The 23,436-nt window shown below is 40.6% G+C and overlaps 1 protein-coding gene across 1 annotated transcript in view; it reads left to right on the plus strand.

Moving 5' to 3' along the window:
- LOC137623252 (coiled-coil domain-containing protein 134-like) overlaps positions 1 to 21,261 on the plus strand; it is a 62,549-nt gene extending 41,288 nt beyond the window's left edge. Inside the window, exons 4-5 of the mRNA XM_068354000.1 lie at positions 12,673 to 12,851; positions 20,471 to 21,261. Of these exons, the coding sequence (XP_068210101.1) occupies positions 12,673 to 12,851; positions 20,471 to 20,653 (362 nt within the window). The 3' untranslated portion in view covers positions 20,654 to 21,261. The remainder of the gene's footprint in view (positions 1 to 12,672; positions 12,852 to 20,470) is intronic.
- Positions 21,262 to 23,436: the final 2,175 nt, after the last annotated feature.

Raw genomic sequence — 23,436 nt, forward strand, 5'->3', positions numbered from 1 at the left:
TTAAGAAGAGTAATAACATTAAAATAAATATTTCCCATATAAACTATAAAAACTTTAACAAAACAAGAGGAAGGGAAATCAGATAGAGTAGTGTGCCTGAGTGTACCCTCAAGCAAGAGAACTCTATCCCAAGACAATGGAAGACCATGGTACAGAGGCTATAGCACTACCCAAGACTAGAGAACAATGGTTTGATTTTGGAGTGTCCTTCTAGAAGAGCTGCTTACCATAGCTAAAATTAGCTATTGGATGCACCTACCATAATGGAGATGCATAAGTTTAAGGGTTCTCCATCTTTCAATTGAAAAAGAGAGAGGCCACTATCTCTCTCCCCTCCAACGAGAAATGCAAAGTTACCTATTGAAAATAGGTACAATATTTTATCTGAAAAAGATGATGAACCTTCAACAAACTTGAATCAGTCAAAAATTCAAGTTGAGGTTCACCATCCCCCTCAAGATTTAGGTAAAAAGAAGATTGAAAAGGAAAATGTGAAACTGAATTTATCAAGACCCTCTCTAAAGAAGCCAACAGGAAATAATGTTAAATCAAAGACTGCTGATGGGGAAACCTCATCCAAGATGTCCTCCAGAAATAATCCATAATTTTCTCCTCCATTTTGCAATGGAATTGTCAGGGTTTAGGGCCAAATATGAAGAACTTATAGTTGTATGTCTACAGGAGAGCAAGCTTGATGCTAATACTCAATGTCCTCGAGAGTATGTTAGCTATAGGACACCATATGATCATCAAACCGGGAGCCATGGTGGAAGTCTTAAAAATGCTTGCCGAGATATTCCCCAAATATCTTTACCCATTTTTATCCCTCTGCAGGCAGTGGTTGTACAAATAGATGTAGGGAGAAAATACACGATTTGCTCTCTTCATTGGCCTCCTAATGACATCATTTCGTATAATGATTTAGCAGGTGGTGATTCAACTCCCTCAACCTTTTCTCTTGTTGAGGGATTTTAATAGTAGACATCCATTATGGGGCAATGTTTTAGCAAACATTAAGGGGAAAATTATATCATCAATTGTGGAAAGTGAAGATGTGGGAATACTTAACACTGGAGAGCCCACACACTTTCACGTTCAGACAGGTATCTTGTCTTGCATTGACCTATCAATCGCAAGCTCTAATTGCCTTCTCGATTTCGATTGGAGGACATTGGATGATTGGCATACCAGTGATCATGCACCAATCATTATAAACACCAACAATGGTCCACCTTTACAGAGATTGCCACAATGGCATCTTGAGAAGGCGGACTGGCATAGATTTCATGAGCTGAGCAAAATTGGAGGGAATGCAGACCAGTTTGAGAATATTGATGATGCCATAGACTTGCTGAATGTAACTCTCCATACAGCAGGAGTCAATTCATTTCCCAAAACAACGGGGTTATTCAAACGAAGACCAGTCCCCTGGTGGTCTGCAGAACTAACTGCCATACACAGAGCAACAAGAAAGTGTTTAACTCGATTGCGTAGATGCCGTTCTGAGGAGAATTTAATTATATACAAGAAGTGTAGAGCACAGTTCCGTCGTGCCATGAAAGAAGCTAGGCGCCAGTCTTGGGTTTCTTTTGTTTCCTCCATTAACAGTAGAACACCACCATCTTCTGTCTGGAGGAAAGTATAAAAGATATCAGGCAAATTCACTCCGAACCCACCACCAGTGTTGAGGGTGAATGGTCAATATGTGGCTGGAGCAACTGAGGTCAGCAATGCATTGGCTGATCATATCTCCAATGTATCAAGCAAGTGTAAAGTAGCTCCTGGTTACCAGTATAGAAGCAGTGAAGAACGTAATGCTAAATTTTTCAACAGAAAAGAAAGAATCCTACAGTAATCCTTTTACTGAAGGGGAATTTGATTCTGCACTTGCTAATTGCGACAATACAGCCCCTGGTCCTGATGGAATGCCATATGCAATGATTAAACATTTACCTGTTAATACCAAGTTATTTATTTTGAGCATTATTAAAAGGATATGGCATGATCATAGTTTTCCAAGTGTTTGAGAACTAGTCATTAATTTAGCCTTTTTAAAACCTGTTAAAGATAAGTTTTTAGCAGCAAACCATCAACCAATTGCATTTACATCTTGTTTATGTAAGATCATGGAGAAGATGATCAATGCAAGACTGGTGTGGTACTTGTGAAGCCTTTGCTTCCAAACAGCACCATGTAACAGTCTTTTTTTCAATATTAAACTTACCCGATAATCATGTAGCTGTCAACTCCGTTGCCCGACAGAATTCTATGGAGGGATACGCCAGCTATCACAATACTAGAAGGGGGTGTACTTACTAGCGCCACCTGTGGCCAGGTACTATAGTACTTCTTGTTGACACCTCCTCAATTATTCCTCTGTCGTGCTTCCGGCAAGACGTTCTGGGATACGCTTATGATCTTCGAGTTTGTTCACGGCTAATTGGTGAAGTATTCTCTCAGATTTCGGCTGTCGCTTTACTGGAAACCTTCTTATATTAGCTAGATAGCTTTTATATAATCCTGATTAACGGTTAACGATCTTTTGCTTGATTTTGGAAACCCCTTTGGCTAACTCTTTGGATTCAAGATGTCTGACATTTCGCAAGCCCCCTCCCATAGACGATGTAGGTCTTGCAATAGGCGTATTCCGAAGGCCTCGGTAGATCCTCACACCGCTTGTTCTGACTGTAGGGACAGGCCCTGTCAGTTAGAAAATCGATGTGAGGAATGCGCCGGACTTTCGGAACTGGAATTTGTCCGTCTTTTAAAATATTCATCTAAGTTAGAGAGAGGTAGAGTTAGGAGGAGTTCTTCTCACTCTTCACTGTTTTCCTCACCACATGATCCCCTACCTTTTCCTACCCCTGTAGTGGCTACCCCCGAACCTACTGTTTGCCCTCCGCCTGATATGTCTGTTGTTTTGCGTGCTATTCAGGCCTTAGGCGATAAAGTAGAGTCAGTGGTTAGTGACCATAAGTCTCTGATGGCCGAAGTCAAGGAACTTAAGGTCAAGAGTGCAGTGGGTGGAATTAGTGCCAGTGCTGTGACGAGTGCTAGTGTCAGTGCAGTGCCAAGTGCTAGTGTCAGTGCCAGTGTGGTGCGTGAGGATACTTCTGTGCGAGCCAGTCGTCCTCCCAGTCCGGGACCTCTTGCAAGCTCCCAAGCCCAGGGGAGAAGCAATGTCGAAGGGCATAAGGGTTCGGCAGGCCTTGTTAGGCGCACAGAAGTATCCTCGGTGGTTGCGGGCGTGTCTTCCAAAGACCGTCACTCCCACCCGCAGACGATTGAGCCCGTCTTTTTCTCGTCCGCTGATCATCTGTCAGGGAAGAAACGTTGGTCTCAGGTCTCGAGACCACTTAAACGCAGAGTCCAGTCCGCGAGTGCTCAGCCAGGTTGCAGTCATTGGCTCAGCTCTGACTCGCCGCAGTCATCTGTCGACTGCACTCCGCCCAAGAGGAGTAAGGTTCTGCCACAACAGAGCTCGACTGTTAAGGCTTTACCTCAGCCTACTGTAGTTTCTGCCGACCCTAAGTGGACTCTACTACAGTCCATGCAAGCACAGCTTTCGGACTTGATGCGTGAGTGTCGGGCTGAGAGTGTTGCGCCTCCGCCTCCGCCTACACTCCCTCCGCCTGCGCTCGCTCCGCCTGCGCTCGCTCCGCCTGCGCTCGCTCCGCCTGCGCTCGCTCCGCCTGCGCTTGCTCCGCCTGATCGCAGTACCACCTGCCAGGCGTACGATGTTGAGCCACGGTCTGAGTTTGCTGTTCCCAGTGGTGTTCAGCCTCCGCCTTCTTTAAGGCAACCTTTGCTTTGGGATCAGGAGGATTATACCTCCCTTCCTCCGCCTCCCCTTGCTGCTCCACCAGTGGTGCAACTCTCGGCTGAGGTACAACAACCTCTCCCGTCCATGAGTCAGTCTCCTCAGCTCTCGCTGCAGCGAGCTCAACCATCCACAAGGCAAGCTCCACTACACCTTGGCCTTGCGCCTCAGGAGCCTCAGCTTGCAAGACATTTACCTTGTTCTGCGCAGCCTCAACCTCATCACGCTCCGCTCACACCACAGGAACAGGAACTTGCTACTCCGCTTCCACCAACCGCTCAGCAAGCGCAACCCTTGGGTTCAACCACTCATGCTAGGAGTCAGCCTCCTCCACCCATGCGCCTTCCTTCTGCTTCGTCTGTTATTCAGCCTTTGCAGTCTGAGCCTCAGGTTCTCCCTCAACAGTTACTTGAAGAGGAAACCACTATTATTGTTCCTACTCGTTCTGACTCTGCTGTTCAGCATTCTTGTCCGATATCTTCGCTACACTCTGGTGATGAGGCGTCTGATGATGAGGAGGCACACCTGGATCCCTCGTCAGACGTGGATGAATCCAAGCTTTCTCCACAGTCTATTGACTTTCGTAAGGTCTTGGCTCTGCTTAGGGAGGTTTACCCAGACCACTTTGTCTCTGCTATTCCCCGCTCTCCGCCATCTGAGTTTTCGCTGGGCATACAACAAGCTAAGTCCTCCTATACTAAGCTAGTCCTAGCAAGGTCCTCTAAGAGAGCATTAAGGATCTTAGGGGAGTGGCTGCAGACTAAGCAACACCTTGGCAAAACTTCTTTCATGTTCCCGCCGACTAAGCTCACTTCAAAAGCGAGCGTTTGGTATGCCACAGGAGAAGCACCAGGCTTGGGAGTACCTGCCTCTGCCCAGGCTGACTTCTCAAGTCTGGTAGACTCGCCTCGGAGAACTGCAATGAGGCGCTCTAAGGTTTGCTGGACCTTCTCAGACCTTGATCACTTACTGAAAGGACTGTTTAGAGCATTTGAGATGTTCAACTTTCTTGACTGGTGCCTGGGGGCCCTCAGCAAGAAGACCTCTCCTGCGGACAAGGATTCTGCCATGCTATTAATGTCCTGCATGGATAAGGCCATTAGGGATGGATCTGGTGAGCTTGCGTCGATGTTTGTATCAGGGGTTTTGAAGAAAAGGGAACAGCTGTGTACCTTCCTTTCCTCCAGCATTACACCTTGCCAAAGGTCACAACTCCTTTTTGCTCCGCTCTCGAAGTTCCTCTTCCCCGAAGAGCTGGTTAAGGACTTGTCTGCTGCCCTGATACAAAAGGACACACACGATCTTGTAGCCTCATCGGCTCGTAAGTCTAAGGTTGCTACCTCAGTCCCCAAGACTTATCGCTCCCCAGTGGCTGATACCCCTGCTACGAGGTTCATACCGCCCTTTCGTGGTAGAGCCCCCAGCCGAGGAAGCTCCCGTCCAGACTCTTACAGGAGCAAGTCCAGGAAAGGCTCCAGGACATCTAAAGGGAAAAACTGACTCTCCGCATCTCCAGACAGCAGTAGGAGCCAGACTCAAGATCTTCTGGCGAGCCTGGGAGAAGAGAGGTGCAGACGCCCAGTCTGTCAGTTGGCTGAGGAACGGTTACAGGATTCCATTCTGCCTCAAACCACCTCTGACCACATCGCCCATCAACCTCTCTCCCAACTACAAAGAAGAGGACAAGAGGCTAGCATTGCACCAGGAGGTGTCGCTACTTGTGCAGAAGAAGGCAGTGGTTATAGTCCGGGACCATCAATCCCCGGGCTTCTACAACCGTCTCTTTCTTGTGGCCAAGAAGACAGGAGGTTGGAGACCGGTGCTGGACGTCAGCGCGCTCAACGCGTATGTCACCAAGCAGACGTTCACGATGGAGACGACGAAGTCGGTCTTAGCAGCGGTCAGGCAGGAGGACTGGATGGTCTCGTTGGACTTGAAAGATGCCTACTTTCACGTTCCTATTCATCCAGACTCCCAACCTTTCCTGAGATTCGTTTTCGGAAAGGTTGTCTACCAATTCCAAGCCCTGTGTTTTGGCCTAAGCACAGCTCCTATGGTCTTTACTCATCTGATGAGGAATATAGCAAAATTCCTACACTTATCGGACATCAGAGCCTCCCTCTACTTAGACGACTGGCTGTTGAGAGCCTCCACGAGTCGTCGCTGTCTGGAGAATCTCAATTGGACTTTAGACTTAATCAGAGAACTGGGTCTATTAGTCAACATAGAAAAGTCTCAACTCATTCCCTCCCAATCCATTGTGTACCTGGGAATGGAGATTCGGAGTCAGGATTTTCGGGCTTTTCCATCGGCCCCCAGGATAAGCCAAGCCCTAGAGTGCATCATGAGCATGCTGAAGAGGAGCAGTTGCTCGGTGAGACAGTGGATGAGTCTCACAGGGACCCTTTCATCACTGGCCCTGTTCGTCGAGCTAGGGAGACTCCACCTCCGCCCTCTTCAATTCCATCTTGCAGCTCATTGGGACAAGGGTTCGAGTCTCGAAGCAGTCTCTATCCCAATCACCCAAGAGATGAAGACCACTCTCCTGTGGTGGAAGCACAACCTCCTTCTCAGGGAGGGTCTATCGTTGGCTATTCAGACCCCCAATCTTCATCTCTTCTCAGATGCATCGGACTCGGGCTGGGGTGCGACCTTGAACGGACGGGAATGCTCGGGAACGTGGAACGAAGAACAGGGATTACTCCACATCAACTGCAAGGAGCTACTAGCAGTTCATTTAGCCCTGTTGAACTTCAAGTCCCTCCTGCTAGGCAAAGTGGTGGAGGTGAACTCAGACAATACCACAGCCTTGGCTTACATCTCCAAGCAAGGAGGGACCCATTCGAGGAGCCTATACGAGATCGCAAGGGACCTCCTCATTTGGTCAAGAGGTCTAAACCTCACTCTGGTCACGAGGTTCATTCAGGGCGATATGAACGTCTCAGCAGATCGCCTAAGCAGAAGGAATCAGGTCATTCCCACGGAATGGACCCTCCACAAGAGTGTGTGCAACAGACTTTGGACCTTGTGGGGTCAACCTACCATAGATCTGTTTGCCACCTCCATAACCAAGAGACTTCCGCTGTACTGTTCCCCTGTTCCAGACCCTGCAGCAGTTCATGTGGATGCTTTTCTACTGAACTGGTCCCATCTCGACCTGTACGCATTCCCACCGTTCAAGATAATAAACAAAGTTCTGCAGAAATTCATCTCGCACGAAGGGACACGGCTGACGCTGGTTGCTCCCCTTTGGCCTGCAAGAGAATGGTTCACAGAGGTACTTCAATGGCTAGTCGACATCCCCAGGACTCTACCTCTAAGAGTGGACCTTCTACGTCAACCTCACGTAGACAGGTTGCACCCAAACCTCCACGCTCTTCGGCTGACTGCCTTCAGACTGTCGAAAGATTCGCTAGAGCTAGAGGCTTTTCGAAGGAGGCAGCCAGTGCGATTGCCAGAGCGAGAAGGGTTTCCACTCGTAGAGTCTACCAGTCTAAGTGGGAGGTCTTCCGAAGCTGGTGTAGAGCCAATTCTATATCCTCTACCAATACCTCTGTGACCCAAATAGCTGACTTCCTTCTACATCTTAGGAATGAGAGATCCCTTTCAGCCCCTACGATTAAAGGGTATAGGAGTATGTTGGCTTCAGTTCTCCGCCACAGAGGTTTGGACCTTTCTTCCAACAAGGACCTTCAAGACATTCTTAAGTCTTTTGAGACGTCTAAAGAGCGTCGTCTATCCACTCCAGGCTGGAACCTAGACGTAGTCTTAAGGTTCCTTATGTCACCTAGGTTCGAACCTCTCCAGTCAGCTTCCTTCAAGGACCTTACCCTCAAGACTCTTTTTCTCGTCTGCCTTGCAACAGCTAAGAGAGTCAGTGAGGTTCATGCCTTCAGCAAGAACATTGGTTTCACGACCGAATCTGCAACATGTTCTTTTCAGCTCGGATTCCTAGCAAAGAACGAACTTCCTTCACGTCCTTGGCCTAGATCGTTTGAAATACCTAGCCTCTCCAACATGGTAGGTAACGAACTAGAGAGAGTTCTTTGCCCTGTCAGAGCTCTCAAATTTTATCTTAAGAGGTCTAAACCTCTTCGAGGACAGTCAGAAGCCTTATGGTGTGCCATCAAGAAACCTTCGAGGCCCATGTCCAAGAATGGGGTTTCATATTATATAAGGCTTCTGATTAGAGAAGCCCACTCTCACTTAAAGGAGGAAGACCTTGCATTGCTGAAGGTAAGGACCCACGAAGTAAGAGCCGTAGCTACTTCGATGGCCTTTAATAAAAACCGTTCTCTGCAGAGCATAATGGATGCAACCTATTGGAGGAGCAAGTCAGTGTTTGCATCATTTTATCTTAAAGATGTCCAGTCTCTTTACGAGAACTGCTACACCCTGGGACCATTCGTAGCAGCGAGTGCAGTAGTAGGTGAGGGCTCAGCCACTACATTCCCTTAATCCCATAACCTTTTTTAACCTTTCTCTTGAATGCTTTTATTGTTGTTTTTATGGTTGTTACGGTAGGCTAAGAAGCCTTCCGCATCCTTTTGATTTGGCGGGTGGTCTATTCATTCTTGAGAAGCGCCTGGGTTAGAGGTTTTGTAGAGGTCCTTTAGTAGGGGTTGCAACCCCATATACTTTGGCACCTTTGGGTTGATTCAGCCTCCAAGAGGAATGCTGCTCTCAGTAAGGAAGACGAACTTAAAAAAGAGGCAGAGTAACGGTTCAATTCGACTTCCTTACCAGGTACTTATTATTTCATTGTTATTTGAGATAACTGTTATATGAAATATGGGATACTTAGCTATCCTTTAATCTTGTACACTGGTTTTCACCCACCCCCCCTGGGTGTGAATCAGCTACATGATTATCGGGTAAGTTTAATATTGAAAAATGTTATTTTTATTAGTAAAATAAATTTTTGAATATACTTACCCGATAATCATGATTTAATCGACCCTCCCTTCCTCCCCATAGAGAACCAGTGGACCGAGGAATAATTGAGGAGGTGTCAACAAGAAGTACTTGAGTACCTGGCCACAGGTGGCGCTGGTAAGTACACCCCCTTCTAGTATTGTGATAGCTGGCGTATCCCTCCATAGAATTCTGTCGGGCAACGGAGTTGACAGCTACATGATTATCGGGTAAGTATATTCAAAAATTTATTTTACTAATAAAAATAACATTTTTCACCTTGAAAAAGCCTATGATACTGCATGGAGATGTGGTATTCTGAAAACCATTCATAATTTGGGATTACGATGAGAGCTACCATCGTTTATTCAATCATTCATTTTACATGAATTTTTTCAAGTGAGAGTGGGGGAAACTGTCGGAGAGAAAATGTCAGGAAGAAGGAGTTCCACAGGGTAGTGTGCTAAGTGTAACTCTCTTTGCACTAGCAATTAATGGGCTATCCTCTGTCATTCCTCAAGATATTCTCTCAACACTATTTGTAGATGATCTCACCATATCATTTGCTGGATCTAGAATGTCGATGATTGAGAGGAAACTACAACTCTCAATTGAGAAAATTATTCATTGGACTGATATGAATGGATATAAGTTTTCAACAAGCAAAACTACTGTGGTCCACTTCTGTCGTATTTGTGGAGTACATCCAGACCCTGATATATACATTAAAGGTCAATCGATCCTGTGTGTAAGCGAAGCTAGATTTTTAGGATGATATTTGATTGTAGGCTTACATGGGTTCCTCACTTGAAAGCTTTAAAAGTAAAGTGTCTTGACGTTCTAAATATTCAAGTTTTGTCCCATACATCGTGGGGAGCAGACCGCAAAACTATTTTAAAATTATACAAGGCCTTAATTTTTTCAAAAATTATTTATGGATGTGAAATATACTCCTCAGCCACCTCAAGTCGACTAAAGATTTTAGATTCTATACACCATAATGGTATCAGATTGTCCTTAGAAGCCTGGAAAACTTCACCTATCTCAAGCCTCCTTGTTGACATTGGAGAGTTACCTTTAGACCTTTACCGAAAGTCTTCTGTTGTTCGGTATTGGTTTAGGTTGCAAAGACTCCGTAATTCTTTAGCATTTCAGACTGCACTCCTTGTAAGCCACTCAAGATACTTTGAGTTGCACCCTAAATCTCCTCAACCTTATGGTTTTCGGGTGAAACAATTATTGAACAGTCTTGATATGATTAGAAGTATGGTGCTTCCATCTAAGATAAAATCAACCCCTCCGTGGAAATTACCTGAGATATCTTTTTGTAAATATTTTATTGGTGTTAAAAAGAATATGGCTGAATTAGAAGCTAGGTCTCTTTTTATGGAACATGTTGCAGAACAGGGAATCAACTTTTATATATACTGATGGCTCCAAATCTGATACTGGCGTTGGATTTGGAGTGCATAGTAATAGTTTTATTTGTAGAGGATCACTTCCTCTAACAGCTTCCATATTTACTGCGGAACTGTATGGCGTACTAAGCGCTATTGAGAAAATAGCGTTGGAAGAGGGGGGTTATTTTACCATCTTTAGTGATGCAATGAGTGTCCTTCAAGCTTTAGAAGTTTTCAATTCTGGTAACCCTTTAGTTTTAAAGATTTTAGAGTGGCTTTTTATTATTGGACTGAAAGGTATAATGGTTCGATTTTGTTGGGTTCCAGCACACGTAGGTGTGTCTTGGAACGAGAAGGCAGATTTACTGGCGAAGAATGCTGCATCTGAGCTGCTACCAAGAAGGTATCCCATTCCCTGTAATAATTTCCTACCTACCATCAAGAAATTGTTTTATAATAATTAGCAACAGCACTGGTATAGTCTAGATGGCAATTAAATATGAGAAATAAGAAATGTCTTATCTCCTTGGAGATATAACATGATGCCTTGCAAATGGGAGACGTCTCTTTGTCCTCTCCGCATTGGTCACACTCGGTTGACTCACAAGTTTCTGCTAAATGGCCAACACCAACCATATTGCGACGACTGTTTGGTACCCTTGACAGTGAGACATTTGTTGATCGAATGCCCCACTTATAGTACCGAAAGAAATGGACATCTCTTTGAGGCTCGAGGTAAGGATGGCAGGTTCATCCTTGCCAAGATTCTCGGACATGATGTGCCGTACCATACTAGTAGTATTTTTAAAATTATTCCAGAATTAGGTCTGAAAACTATTTAACTGTTATAAGGATGTTCTTGATTTTATTGTTTTAAACTGATTTACCATTTATTTATTTATTTATTTATAACAAATAACATCGGCATCAATGACCTTAGATGTCAGATAACTGATAATCAACCTTTCAATCACAGTAATGTTAGCCGTTATAATTATGACTGGATGAAAGGTGCAGGTAAGCTTCATAACTGAGCAACCTCTGTTCACCGACAGGAATTGTGTAACAGTTCTCCCTCAGGGAGGATGGACAAGTGTATGCCAAACTTATTGGGTGTCATAAGCAAGTTTGCATTCTGACAGCATTTCCCCCATGAGGGAGAGATAGCATCCTCAGTTGACCAAGTACCAGATAGTGTCCTGGCATAGGCCTGCGTTAATACCTCTATTATCCCAATGCTTAAGCTGTTAAGAGGTTACTGGAATCATCTCCCTTGCTCCTGTACATGACTAGATAAATTGACTCTTTAAAGGTTTAAAGGTTGCTCATGAATGGCAGGGGCAAGGGACAGTGACATGGGCTATCGAGTAGGACAGTGCCCTGGAGACTGACCATATACACATATGATCAGCCCCCAAGCCCCCTCTCCAACCAAGCTAGGACCAGGGAGGGCCAGGCAATGGCTGCTTATGACTCAGTAGATAGACCTCTAGGTTCCCCCAAACTCCTCATCTTTAACTCACAAGTATGGTGAGGTTGCAGGGACTAAAGGAACTAACAAGGTTGAGCGGGACTCGAACCCCAGTCTGAGGTTCACCAGTCAGGGACGCTACAACATCAGCTACCACATTTCCTGTGAAGTTCAACCAGCCAGATTTGAAACAAGTAATTTGTATTTTTCCTAGATATATGAATCTGAATTGTATCGGTTATACCTCCCGCCTCAACCATCCCTTTCAGTCTAGAGCACAAGGTCGAAAGTGCTAGTCTCACTCACTAGTAGGTGGGTGTGGCCTACCCCGCACCACCTGTTTGTAGCTAACTACCGGGTTAATGATTCAGTGGCCTTTCCAGCTTGCACTGAAGCCTGACTCTTAATTAAAAATTTTTGATATTTCATATTTGAAGAAAAAAAAATACTATTAATAAGTGATGAGATAGGAAAGCATTATGTGCTCCAATATTACAATGATATTGATGATGAAAATGTGATAAAGATTTCATGATTTTTGTAAAATGAAAAAAAAAATGCATCAGTACATCTTTTTACCCTAATAAAAAGCTTGTTTTCTAATACTTAAGATGAGTTTCATCATACCTGGGAAATGCAAGTTAGTCCAAAACAAAAGTAACAAATATAATGACAGTAATATTTCAAGATGTAAATAAATATTTATATATATATATATATATATATATATATATATATATATATATATATATATATATATATATATATATATATATATATATGTTTATAATATATATATATATATATATATATATATATATATATATATATATATATATATATATATGTTATAAACATATATATATATATATATATATATATATATATATATATATATATATATATATATGTGTATGTATATATATATATATATATATATATATATATATATATATATATATATATATATATATATATATATATATATATATATTTATTTATTTATTTATTTATTTACATATTTATTTATTTATAAATGTCACTAACTTTATATTTTGCTTCAATAGCTCTTGCCCAAACACTGGAGAATACTGCATTCATGGGGGAAGTGCTGTTACATCTGCCAGATATTACCCATAGTATTTTGAAGAATAACAAGCCTTGGCAGTTGCTTTTCACTTGGGGAATATTTTTTGCCTCACAATCTAAGTTTTTGGATAAGACTACTAGTCACTTTATTTACCTGGTAAGTAGTAATATTGTAGTTACTGTATTGCATTTATAACTTTTATTATTGTATACAATACAATTACAATGATACAGATGTTAGCATACCATATATGATATATATATATTAAGTTTGTTCCAACACTATGGACCAGCTCTTTTGCTGTTTATAGGGAATATGCTTTTGGCGAAGCTGGAAACTAGCCATAAGACTTTTATCAAGGTATAACTACCCACCGCTAGTTAGCAGGGGCACAGACTAGGGGGGTAGTATCGGGAACCCCACTCACACACACACCTGTGCTTTATCGTCACCTTCACTTTTGGCTCGGTGGAGTGCAGACACAGTCTCTGTCTCCATTAAAAAAACTGGCTTTTGACTATTTTACTTTTGCTTTTCAGGTTTGTTTGGTTTTTTGCAGATGTCGTCATGCGGGTTTGTCCTAGCTGTGAAGGGCGTCATTGTGGACCTTCATGTTCCCCCGTGACTCCAATCCCCATTCCCTTTGTCCTGCTTACAGAGGACACTGTTGTCTGCAGGACTCACCTTGTAATGAGTGTTGGGAGTGGACATTTTCCCAGTAGGTGAGTCTAAAAGGGATTCTTCTCCTTCGGGGTCTTTCTCGAAGGCGAAGAAACCGCGACTCCCTCCATATTGATTCTGCTCGCTCATTCTACTCCGGAGGACGGTCGGGTAAGAGCGATGGCCACTTCACCCCGAGACAACCCTTGGGCTTAGAGGTCGCCGCCACTTCCCCTAGCGAAGCAGTGCCACCCTCCGCTGAAGGGGAGTCTTTGTCAGTGGATGACGTTCGTCAACTCTGCCCTTCCCTAGGGATTTCATGTTCCGCTTCAAAGGAATGGCTGTTAGAGAAGATGCAATTGGGGGCACAGAGGAAGCGCACATCTGCTTCCTCTGAGGTAGGTTAATTCTGGTCCTCTTCCCTGAGACTGAAGGTAATGCACCAGCAGAGTCTCTAGTGCCTTTACCTGTAGCAACCTCTGCACCTACTCGTTCACCCTTGTTCATGTTGCTACAGCGCATGAAGAAGAGCAAGTGAAGACTAGTGCTGTACTCTTCAGAGTTTTTTTAGGTTACAGACACAGACAAATTTTTGGGAATAAATACTGCACTAGGGTGGGCTAACTCTTAACCTAAAATGTCACTGCCCCTAACCAGGAGCAGGTCCCAGAGCTGATGATTAACATAGTAAACATTGCCTAATATTGTTTTAATTTGGTTTCTACAACAGTTTATAATCATATGTACAGTGTACAATACATTTGCACACATGTACGCTACGTACTGGACATAGTAAGGTTACAGTACAATATTGTGCTAAAGTAAAGCTCTACCTAGTCGTCATCATCCCCTTACTGTTCTGTATAGCAAAAGTTGTTCCTATCTAGTAATACAGTACTGTAACCTAATACTCACTGATAATATAGTGTATATTATTGTAATACATGTACAGTAATATTACTACAGTACAGCTCAACTGTGCTTACTGTAAGTGTTCTAAACAACCCGTAGCCTACGCCGCTAATCTTGAAGCATGACATAACTTCTTATGTGTTGTTTCTTGCGAAGTATGTTATCTATACTTAACGGAAATAAAGCTTATTTTATAAATTGAAAACTTAAATATCTCGATGATAATTGTTTCTTTTAAATAAACGCACAAAAACTGTGCATTCGATTATTTTCAACAGCTGATTCTCTCTCTCTCTCTCTCTCTCTCTCTCTCTCTCTCTCTCTCTCTCTCTCTCTCTCTCTCTCTCTCTCTCTCTCTCTCTCTCTCTCTCTCTCTCTCTCTCTCTCTCTCTCTTTTTTTTTTTTACCCCCCAAAATTGGGGGAATTGCCCTCGGTAGATAGATACTGTAGATTATTTGAATATTGATATCGGCTTCTTGTATAATATTGGAACAAAGCAGGATTTCTAATGTATAGTATATTTGACACTGCTTCAATTTATATAAACTGGCAATAGACCCAGTCACTTAGGTAGAATTGTTTACAATTAGCCCATTTTTACAGAGTGTAGATCGTGGCCTTCTTTAGGCAAACATTTACGTTGAGGAGAAGGCTAAGCCATCTCCAGTGTTTATTTTGGAAGCCCATGTATTGCCGGGAGAATGTTTAGCTAGCTGTAGCTGAAGCTTCTGAGTACATGTTCAGGAGTAGGAAGGACCTCTGATCTACATCAGGGAGTTTTCAGGATTGTGGAGTGTGAGATGATCACCTCACACCAAAATGTGCTGGAATTCCTAGCTTGCAGACCACTAATGAGTAACCTAATGAAGACTTTATGTCTTGCAGGTAGGCTCTCAGTGGAGGGAGTGAGTAGCTAAGGCTACATAGTTCCAATGCACATGTACCCATTGCCAGTGTCGGTGATGCCACCTGTGATTGAGAGGTGATCCTCACAGGCCTCTGCAACAATGGAAGTTGAGTGCTGAAGTGTAGAGCATTGAAGGCTCTAGGGCTTATACAGTAATGTCTCACAACACAAAATTAATTGGTTCCGTAAGGGCTTTCGTAAAGCGATTTTTTCGTGTTGCGAGTCGCCCTTTACATGCAAATAGCCTAATTTGTTCCAGACCCTAGAAAAACACCACATTAAATGATAATAAAAAGGATATTCACCACTAAACAGTATTAAATATATGAAAAGTACTGTATTTTGATCATTTAATAATAAATTAACATTGATGATCTGTAAAAAAAGCGTTTAATTAGAGCAAACAGTAAAAATACAGTAACAAAAATGTGGAAACTTACCTTTGGAGTGAGGCGATGTCCGAGAGCGAAGTGCGGGCCGGTAGAGCAGGATTAATAGAGACAGGATTAGACCACCCGGTCCTTACTGCGCATATTTGTAACGTCATTGGTAGCAGGATTAAGAGTAAACTAAGAAAACAAAGAAACTAAGGGTCACTATGGGAATTGTTTGCCCACACGCCTTCTCTCTTTCACAACTTTGAGTGAGAGAGGTCCCTGTTAATCTCCAGGAACTGGTAATCTCCCACATAAAAATAGATAAAAATCTCATGGTTTTGTTTTTATTTCTTCCGTAGTTTTATGAGCCTTAAAAATCACAACCCAAATAATTTATCATAGAAAAGGATAATAAAATTCTGGTAAATTTCATGATTTATAAGTAGGTACACTTACAAAGAAGAAACAAACTACAACTTTTTAAATTTTTATTATTTTATTAGTTTTCTATTCTTTCTCTTCTGATGTCTCCCACAAGAGATGTTTTTGTTTAGGATTCGTATACACCGCAATAATAATAATAATCATAATAATAATTATTAAATAATTATAATAATAATGATAATAATAATAATAATAATAATAATAATAATAATAGTGGTTGCGATGATTTATAGAGATTCTGGTAACTGATGCAATTTAATGAAAATTCAGCTTTGTTAGATTCAAGGGACAGCACCATCTTGCATTAAAATTGCATTTCCTGGAGTTGGAAGCTGAAGGAGGCCCTGCTTCAAATTTCTTTTATAAGCAGTAGATTCAAAATGCAGGCTACAAACTCTTGCATTTTTAATATTAACTGGAGTAACATTGTAAAACTGCAGCCACTTCTGTTGCACCTCCAGATCTTTAGGAAAACGATGAAATTTCACGATTGAATTTTCCTTTCGTCTTCGACTTGATCTGCATCCATAAACGGAACAAGTACCCCTTATCTAGACTGACCAGGTGAAGAGAGCCTTAATCTGTTGTCGGTTTGAGACAGTTTCCTTGTTCTTCACTCTGGTATGGTCAAACACTGACTGATCCTTTCCTGAGCCTCGGTCAGTGTAGCCACGTGATGGCATGTGCGAAATTGTCTTATTTTGGTCGGAAGCGGTCTAACCCTGTCTCTATTAATTCTGCGGTAGAGGAGGATAAAAATGGCGGAAAACGTAAATACTTAACTTTACAAAACAGATTTATAAATGACAGAAAACATTAACACTTCATTTTAGGAAACGCATCTACAAATGGTAGGAATTACTGTATTAACACTTAACTTTATGATAAACAAAATGAAATTTCTCTTTTTTTCCATTTTCAATTTTTTTTTTTTTACTTTACGTTTTGTATTTTCTAAATTTAATTACACTACGTATTTTCTTCATCACTGCCACTTTTCTTTTGTCTCTTAGCTGGCACTTGGTCTGCTTCTACCAAAGGCCTCTTTCTAAAATAATTGTCCAAAGAAGCTTGTTTCTGCCTTCTTAAAATTTTCCTAAAATGACTCTAGCAAACTTCATTACAGTACTCAAGCGCACGACCTGTGAGAATTTTTTCTGGGTGTGTCTTTTTGTACAATAGCTACCATTTCAAAGTAGCCATCTAGACCCTCCTTAATTTCAGCCATTGTCAGTGGGGCATCCCCCCCTGCTATACTCTTCCTGAACAATGTTCACTCGCATGGCCTCCAACTCCTTCAGCTCATCCGTTATAAGTTCCTCTTGGTGCTCCTCGATAAGCTCATCAATGTCGGCCTCATCAACTTCCAGACCCATGGACTTCCTGAATGTAGCAATCTCGGCAACTTCAGATTGAGCAACAGGTTCAGGATCATCAACATTTCCGGAATCATCTTCAGTTTTGTCTGTGTGGAAGCCCTCAAAATCTCAAGCGGAGACAGCATCAGGCCTAAACAAACAGCAGATATTTAACACCTGAAAACCCCTTTCCTAACATCATATACAATACTGTAAATCAACATCAGAGTTTTAGGAAAACAATTCTGATTGTTTGCTTGTGTGACGTTCTTTGTTTTTCCGAGTTATCATAGCTCACAAAACCACAATAATTACATAAACCTTTATATTATATATCTATTTGATGATTTACATACTTTACATTCATATTTTGTTCTGCAAATTCAGGACACAATAAGTCTGAAATAATGTCAGACATTTCATATTCCGCACACAAAAAATTAATATCTGTTTTTCCACTTTCTCTTTCCTCTTTCTTCTTTTCCACTTCATAACAACGATTTCTGTTTCATAGAACTCGTGTTAGAGGTTGAGGGCACTGTTGTGGGTTTAGAGGCAGTAGCAGCTGAAGTTCTCAGAACTTTCTTGATCTTTTCTTTTTTTATTTGTGCTAGGTGCTCTTCTCTCATGTCTTTTGCCCTTCTCTGGAGTTGCATAAGCCTTTTCTTTGGTTTAAGCATGATTGTAAATATCTACAAGAAATAAGGGCAAAATAAACAGAAAAACAAAGGTACATTCAGAGATAAAAATTTAGTCAATATTCCTTCCAAGGGAGTCACGCAGACATTGGAGAACGCGGTTGCCAGATCTAGCAGCCATTCGTTCGTTTGTTCGTTGTATTGTAGCTAAGAGTTCCTATTGGCACGGGCCTTTCCCTTGTTCAGCCCGTAGGTAACCTGTAAAATACAGAAGGTTGGTTGTTAAAACGAAAGGAAATTTGAAAGGTTTTTAGTTGTAGAGACAGATGCAAACAGAGGAAGGATGATGGTGGTAGTGGAAGGGGGGCCATCATGTCACGGATAGTGGTAGTCAGAAAGGGTTGTAAGGCCTTTTACCAGTGTGGCTGCAGTCTTCCTGGCGTGTTGCGAGTTTATGTCCGCTTGAAGGTTGCCCCTCAACTGTGCTGTCTCTCTACATTCTAGTAGGTAGTGCAGGAGGCCCTGTTGTGGTGTGACGTCACAATGTTCACAGGGTCTTTCATTGTTTTCTAACATCTCCCAATTTGCTTTGTATCCCAGCTTGAGTCTGTGGATGCATACAGCCTGCTCTCTTGGTGTGTCTGTCAATGGGGAAAGCACTAGGTCCGTGGCCCATTTGTACCATTTGGCCGAGGGAGTTATTCTCTATCCACTTGTGTAGGTCTTTGATGAGATTTTCTTTGAGCTGTGGCTTTATTTTATTTTTTTTTATTTGTTGCAGTGCAGGCTATATGTGCACCTGTAGCCTGTCTAGCAGCCAGTCTTTTCCTGTGAGACTTACGAAATACATGTATAGTTTTCAGTTTACCTATTTTTATTATAAATAATAAAACACAAAACATAACTATTTTGACATATACTACGCATTGTTTACTATGCACTACGAACACGTGGTGCACGCAGGTGACATAAAAGCTATTATAAAATAATGAAATAAAATACTTAGAGGTAAGATTTCGCCATAATACTTCTGAACAATGTTGCCAATGCATTGGAGAATTTTTCTCTGTTTAACTCTTACACCAAAATTTTTCAATTTTTGGCCTGAAAAACTTATTCTTGCCCCTTAATTCTTTAAATCCTGAGTTTTATTTTATGCCATTGCATTTTAGTCACTTGATCCTAATATGATGTAATCTATGTCCAGCATTCTCAGTTTTAATTTTGTGTACAGTATATGTCGGTGGAGAACCGAGAACTAAATACTTACCTCTAGTAGTTTTTGTGCTGTTATTATTATTATTACTTGCTAAGCTACAACCCTAATTGGAAAAGCAGGGTGCTATAAGTCCAGGGGCTTCAACAGGGAAAATAGCTCAGTGAGGAAAGGAAACAAGGAAAATACAATATTTTAAGAACAGTAATAACATTAAAATAAATATTTCCTATATAAACTAAAAAAAAACTTTAATAAAACAAGAGGAAGAGACATAAGATAGAATAGTGTGCCCGAGTGTACCCTCAAGCAAGAGAACTCTAATCCAAGACAGTGGAAGACCATGATACAGAGGCTATGGCACTACCCAAGACTAGAGAACCATTTTGGAGTGTCCTTCTTGAAGAGCTGCTTACCATAGTTAAAGAGTCTCTTCTACCCTTACCAAGAGGAAAGTAGCCACTGAATAATTACAGTGTAATTGTTAACCCCTTGAGAAATGAAAATTTGTTTGGTAATCTCAGTGTTGTCAGATGTATGAGGACAGAGGAGTATATATAAAGAATAAACTAGACTATTCATTGTATATGTAGAGAAAGGGAAAATGAATGGTAACCAGAGAGAAGGATCCAATGTAGTACTTTCTGGCCTGTCAAATGACTCCACAACTCTTTAGCGGTAGTATCTCAAGAAGTTATGCAAGATGTTCTCAAAAAACAGGATTAGACTTTGATGATGAATTTATTTGTGGGGGGAATATTAAAAGCATAAAAATTCTATTTTTACTTGCTGAAATTCTCGTTTTAACCTTTAGTTGTCAACTACAGAGTTAATTTCTGTACTTTATTTAGTCAGTAACATCTCTTCAGGATTTGTTCAGCCTTGTGAGTTTTACTGTAATTTGAACCTTGAACCTTAAAATATATTTGAAGCTGTACTGCTGGAATAATGGTTTTACATTGAAAAAAATTTTTTTAAACTAAATAAATTTTCTTAACCGCAAATCTACGTTCCTCTCAGCCCACTGACCTGTAGCAAAGATTTCACAAAAGGATCAATACCTTTTCCTTATACCTTGCTATGCACCCAAGAATACAGCTGACACATGTTCATTACTAATACTGCTCTTCTGTTTGTTAGAACTGCATTGAATTACATTATAACAATGAAAATCTCACAAGTGTGGTCCATAAACAAGACTATTTATAGGTTTCTTATTATAAATTAATGTTTTATAAAAATTTCCATTTTTGTTTGGATAGGTATCACAAGAAATGGGCGTCACGGAAAAGGACCCCCACTATGTTAACCCATACTCAAAAGAAAACTCTCGTGTTAGTGGTGAATGGTCTCGAAAAAAGGATGGGGATTCCAAAGAAAAGAAAAAGCAACGAAAAACATTCAAGAAAGGTCCGCAGTTGTCGAGAAGTTATGGGGATCTATAGTGCATATTATGAATAAGTATAACTTTTTTCTTTTATTTAAATAATCTAAGATAGCAGTCTCCCTTGCACTTTAAATGTGATTTGAGAGTGGTCAGCACAAATGACAAAGCTTACATTATTCATTTTAAATGATACAATGAAACCTGTTGATAAGCATTGATAAATAATGCTGTGTTAAAACTTTTGAAACTGGGTGATAATTGCAGGAAAATTACCATATTCCTTAGTGGCACAGTATTTTGCTCAATATTCTTCACTAGTTTGATGTACAGCCTAGAAATTTGAAAGTGCTCTAGTGTGCATTTAGGAATTATATGGAGTTATTTAATGACATTACCTGTGAAGGACTTTATTTCCAAATTATATTTTTTATTTTATGTCTAATATTGCCTCACTGTAATGTTTGCGTGGTATCTTTGTAGGAGTGGGGGAGTGAAATGGATTTGCATAAAATGTGTAAATAAACCTGCTTTTGAAACTACAATATACATGTTTTCATACTCTTGTGTGCCTTAGATGAAGAAATTATACCATTTCCTGCCTCACTTTGATGCTTAGTACTGCCATGTAAGTGTTATACTTTATGAAATAAAGTGAATTCTATTAAATTGTTGTAGGTATTCCACCCTATTGTCAAGTTAATGAAGTTTCTTGGTTTACTACATTCATGAGAATAATTATATGTTGAATTGAATTCCAAAATGTTTTAAAATCTGATAACTAGGAAGGTCAAAAACTTTGAATGTTTTTAATGCATGTCACTTTTTTTTCCCACAATCCTCAGGTTGAAACATGAGTTTAGATGGATGTTCAGGCAATCATAAGGTAAGGGCAAGGCTAAGAAGGAAAATGAATACAAACAATGTTATGATCTTAAAATTGTTACAGGTTCTTTTAATAATTAAAATAAATGTTTCCAACAACCACCATTGAAATATGGGAAATGAATATAAAAAGAAACTCATGAAAAACACAACACATTTATTCACAAAGTTTTCAAAGAAAATCAGTGTTACCAATTCGGTTACTTTAACTGACAAATCAAATCAACACATCAATAGAAAAGGGGAACAGTCAGCAAGGTAAAAATACTTAAGGAATAGTTTTCTGAAGCTGCTGAGACGATACTTGTACAGAGACTTCAAGCTTGAGAACGTTGCAGAAGGGTGGCTGAAGTTCAGATGAAACTGGATAGATGACCGAATTCGAAGACGTCACAGAAAGGTTGGCATCCAGATGGGACATCAGAAGTCTTCTCCAAGAATTCGATGATAGTGTTGAACTAAGGCAGGCTGCAGGCATTGTTGGCTACTTCTCGTCACAAGCAAGGAGGGCTGGCTGCTTCAATTTGTCTCTTCTTCTCAGCCATAACAGGATTTTGGAAATAGGCGTTTGTCATCGGTTGGAAAATATCTCTGTCAGACTTCTGATTTTCTTTACTTCTTATCTCGTTAGGACTTGGTTCTCATCTGCTTTGGGCATAGTTCCTCTCTTGTCGTATGCCCTGTCCTATCTCCCTTGGACAATCTCTTCTTGAAGTTTATATACCCATGTATGAGCAGAGGTACTGTAATTACAGTGGGCTGTAGTCATTTTCATCGAAGGTATTTTTAAGAAAAAATTCTGCTTCTCGATTGGCCTCCTCAAAAACGCCTACTTTGATCACGCCATGGAAGCTTCTTTAAGAAATTTCTGATGTAATCTGGACCACGTGTTAAGTCATAACCAAAGGGCAGCACGTATCCACCCCTGATGACATATTTCATAAACAAAGATATCCCGTAGGCCGTTTCTCGAAATATGCTGACTCCACTAATTAAGACGATGACATCTTGGTCAAAACAGGAATCCCCTTATCGCTGCGTTTGTCAAGGTTCGGTTTACTTTCAAAATGCTGACGACAGTAAAGTGATGACAGGTTTGACCTAACAATATGGTTACTTTTTTTTTTAAAGCTTTGCAAGGAAAAAACGAATTCATCCCTAAACTGAGGAACTGCATGAAGCTTCAACTTAACATCAGCAAAACATTCTTCTTTCGCATTCCGTTCACACAACACAAAACTGTAGTGTTTCAAAAAAAAAAAAAAAAAAAAAAAAATTGTTGCTTGGGAAAATGCAAAACAAAAAAAATGTTTCTCTTATTCTGAAAAATCTCTGGAAAGGCTATCAACTATGACATTCTTTCCTTTTATATGAATTATCTGCAAATTATAATCTTGCAGCTCTAAACTCCAACGTATGAGACATTGTGGAAAAATATAGGAAAAATACAAATTATTTCTAAATGTATTAATTTTTATAATTATTATTGTAGATTGCATTTGGTTTTTTATACTGTTCAATGTGTTCATCTTCAGTCCCTTACTTAAAATTTTTCTTTTATTATAGAGTGACGGTGCCCTACACCAACTCAGTCCATATCAAGTGAATATATATTGCATTGAAAAACTTTTATTATTACAGGCGGCATTACAGTATTATAGGCATACACAGTCTTGAAACCATCCAGGATAAGAAAACTGACATTCATTGTGGTCCAAAGTCAATGATATGTCGATAGCAAATTTTGCTAATTTAAAATTTAGATAATCCATTGTTTTTAAATAAATTTATTGATGGATAAAACTTTTGTCAATATACAAAAAAAGCAAACTATTTATTCCAACTCAATGGAAGTAAAGAATTTCATCTGTTGTCTTCTTGAATGGTGCTTGATAAAAAGAAGAGACAGTAGTTAAGTGGATTTAGCATGGTAAGGGTTGATATGATTAATCAAAATTG

The sequence above is a fragment of the Palaemon carinicauda genome, chromosome 30 (assembly GCF_036898095.1).
Source record: "Palaemon carinicauda isolate YSFRI2023 chromosome 30, ASM3689809v2, whole genome shotgun sequence".
NCBI classification, from domain to species: domain Eukaryota; kingdom Metazoa; phylum Arthropoda; class Malacostraca; order Decapoda; family Palaemonidae; genus Palaemon; species Palaemon carinicauda.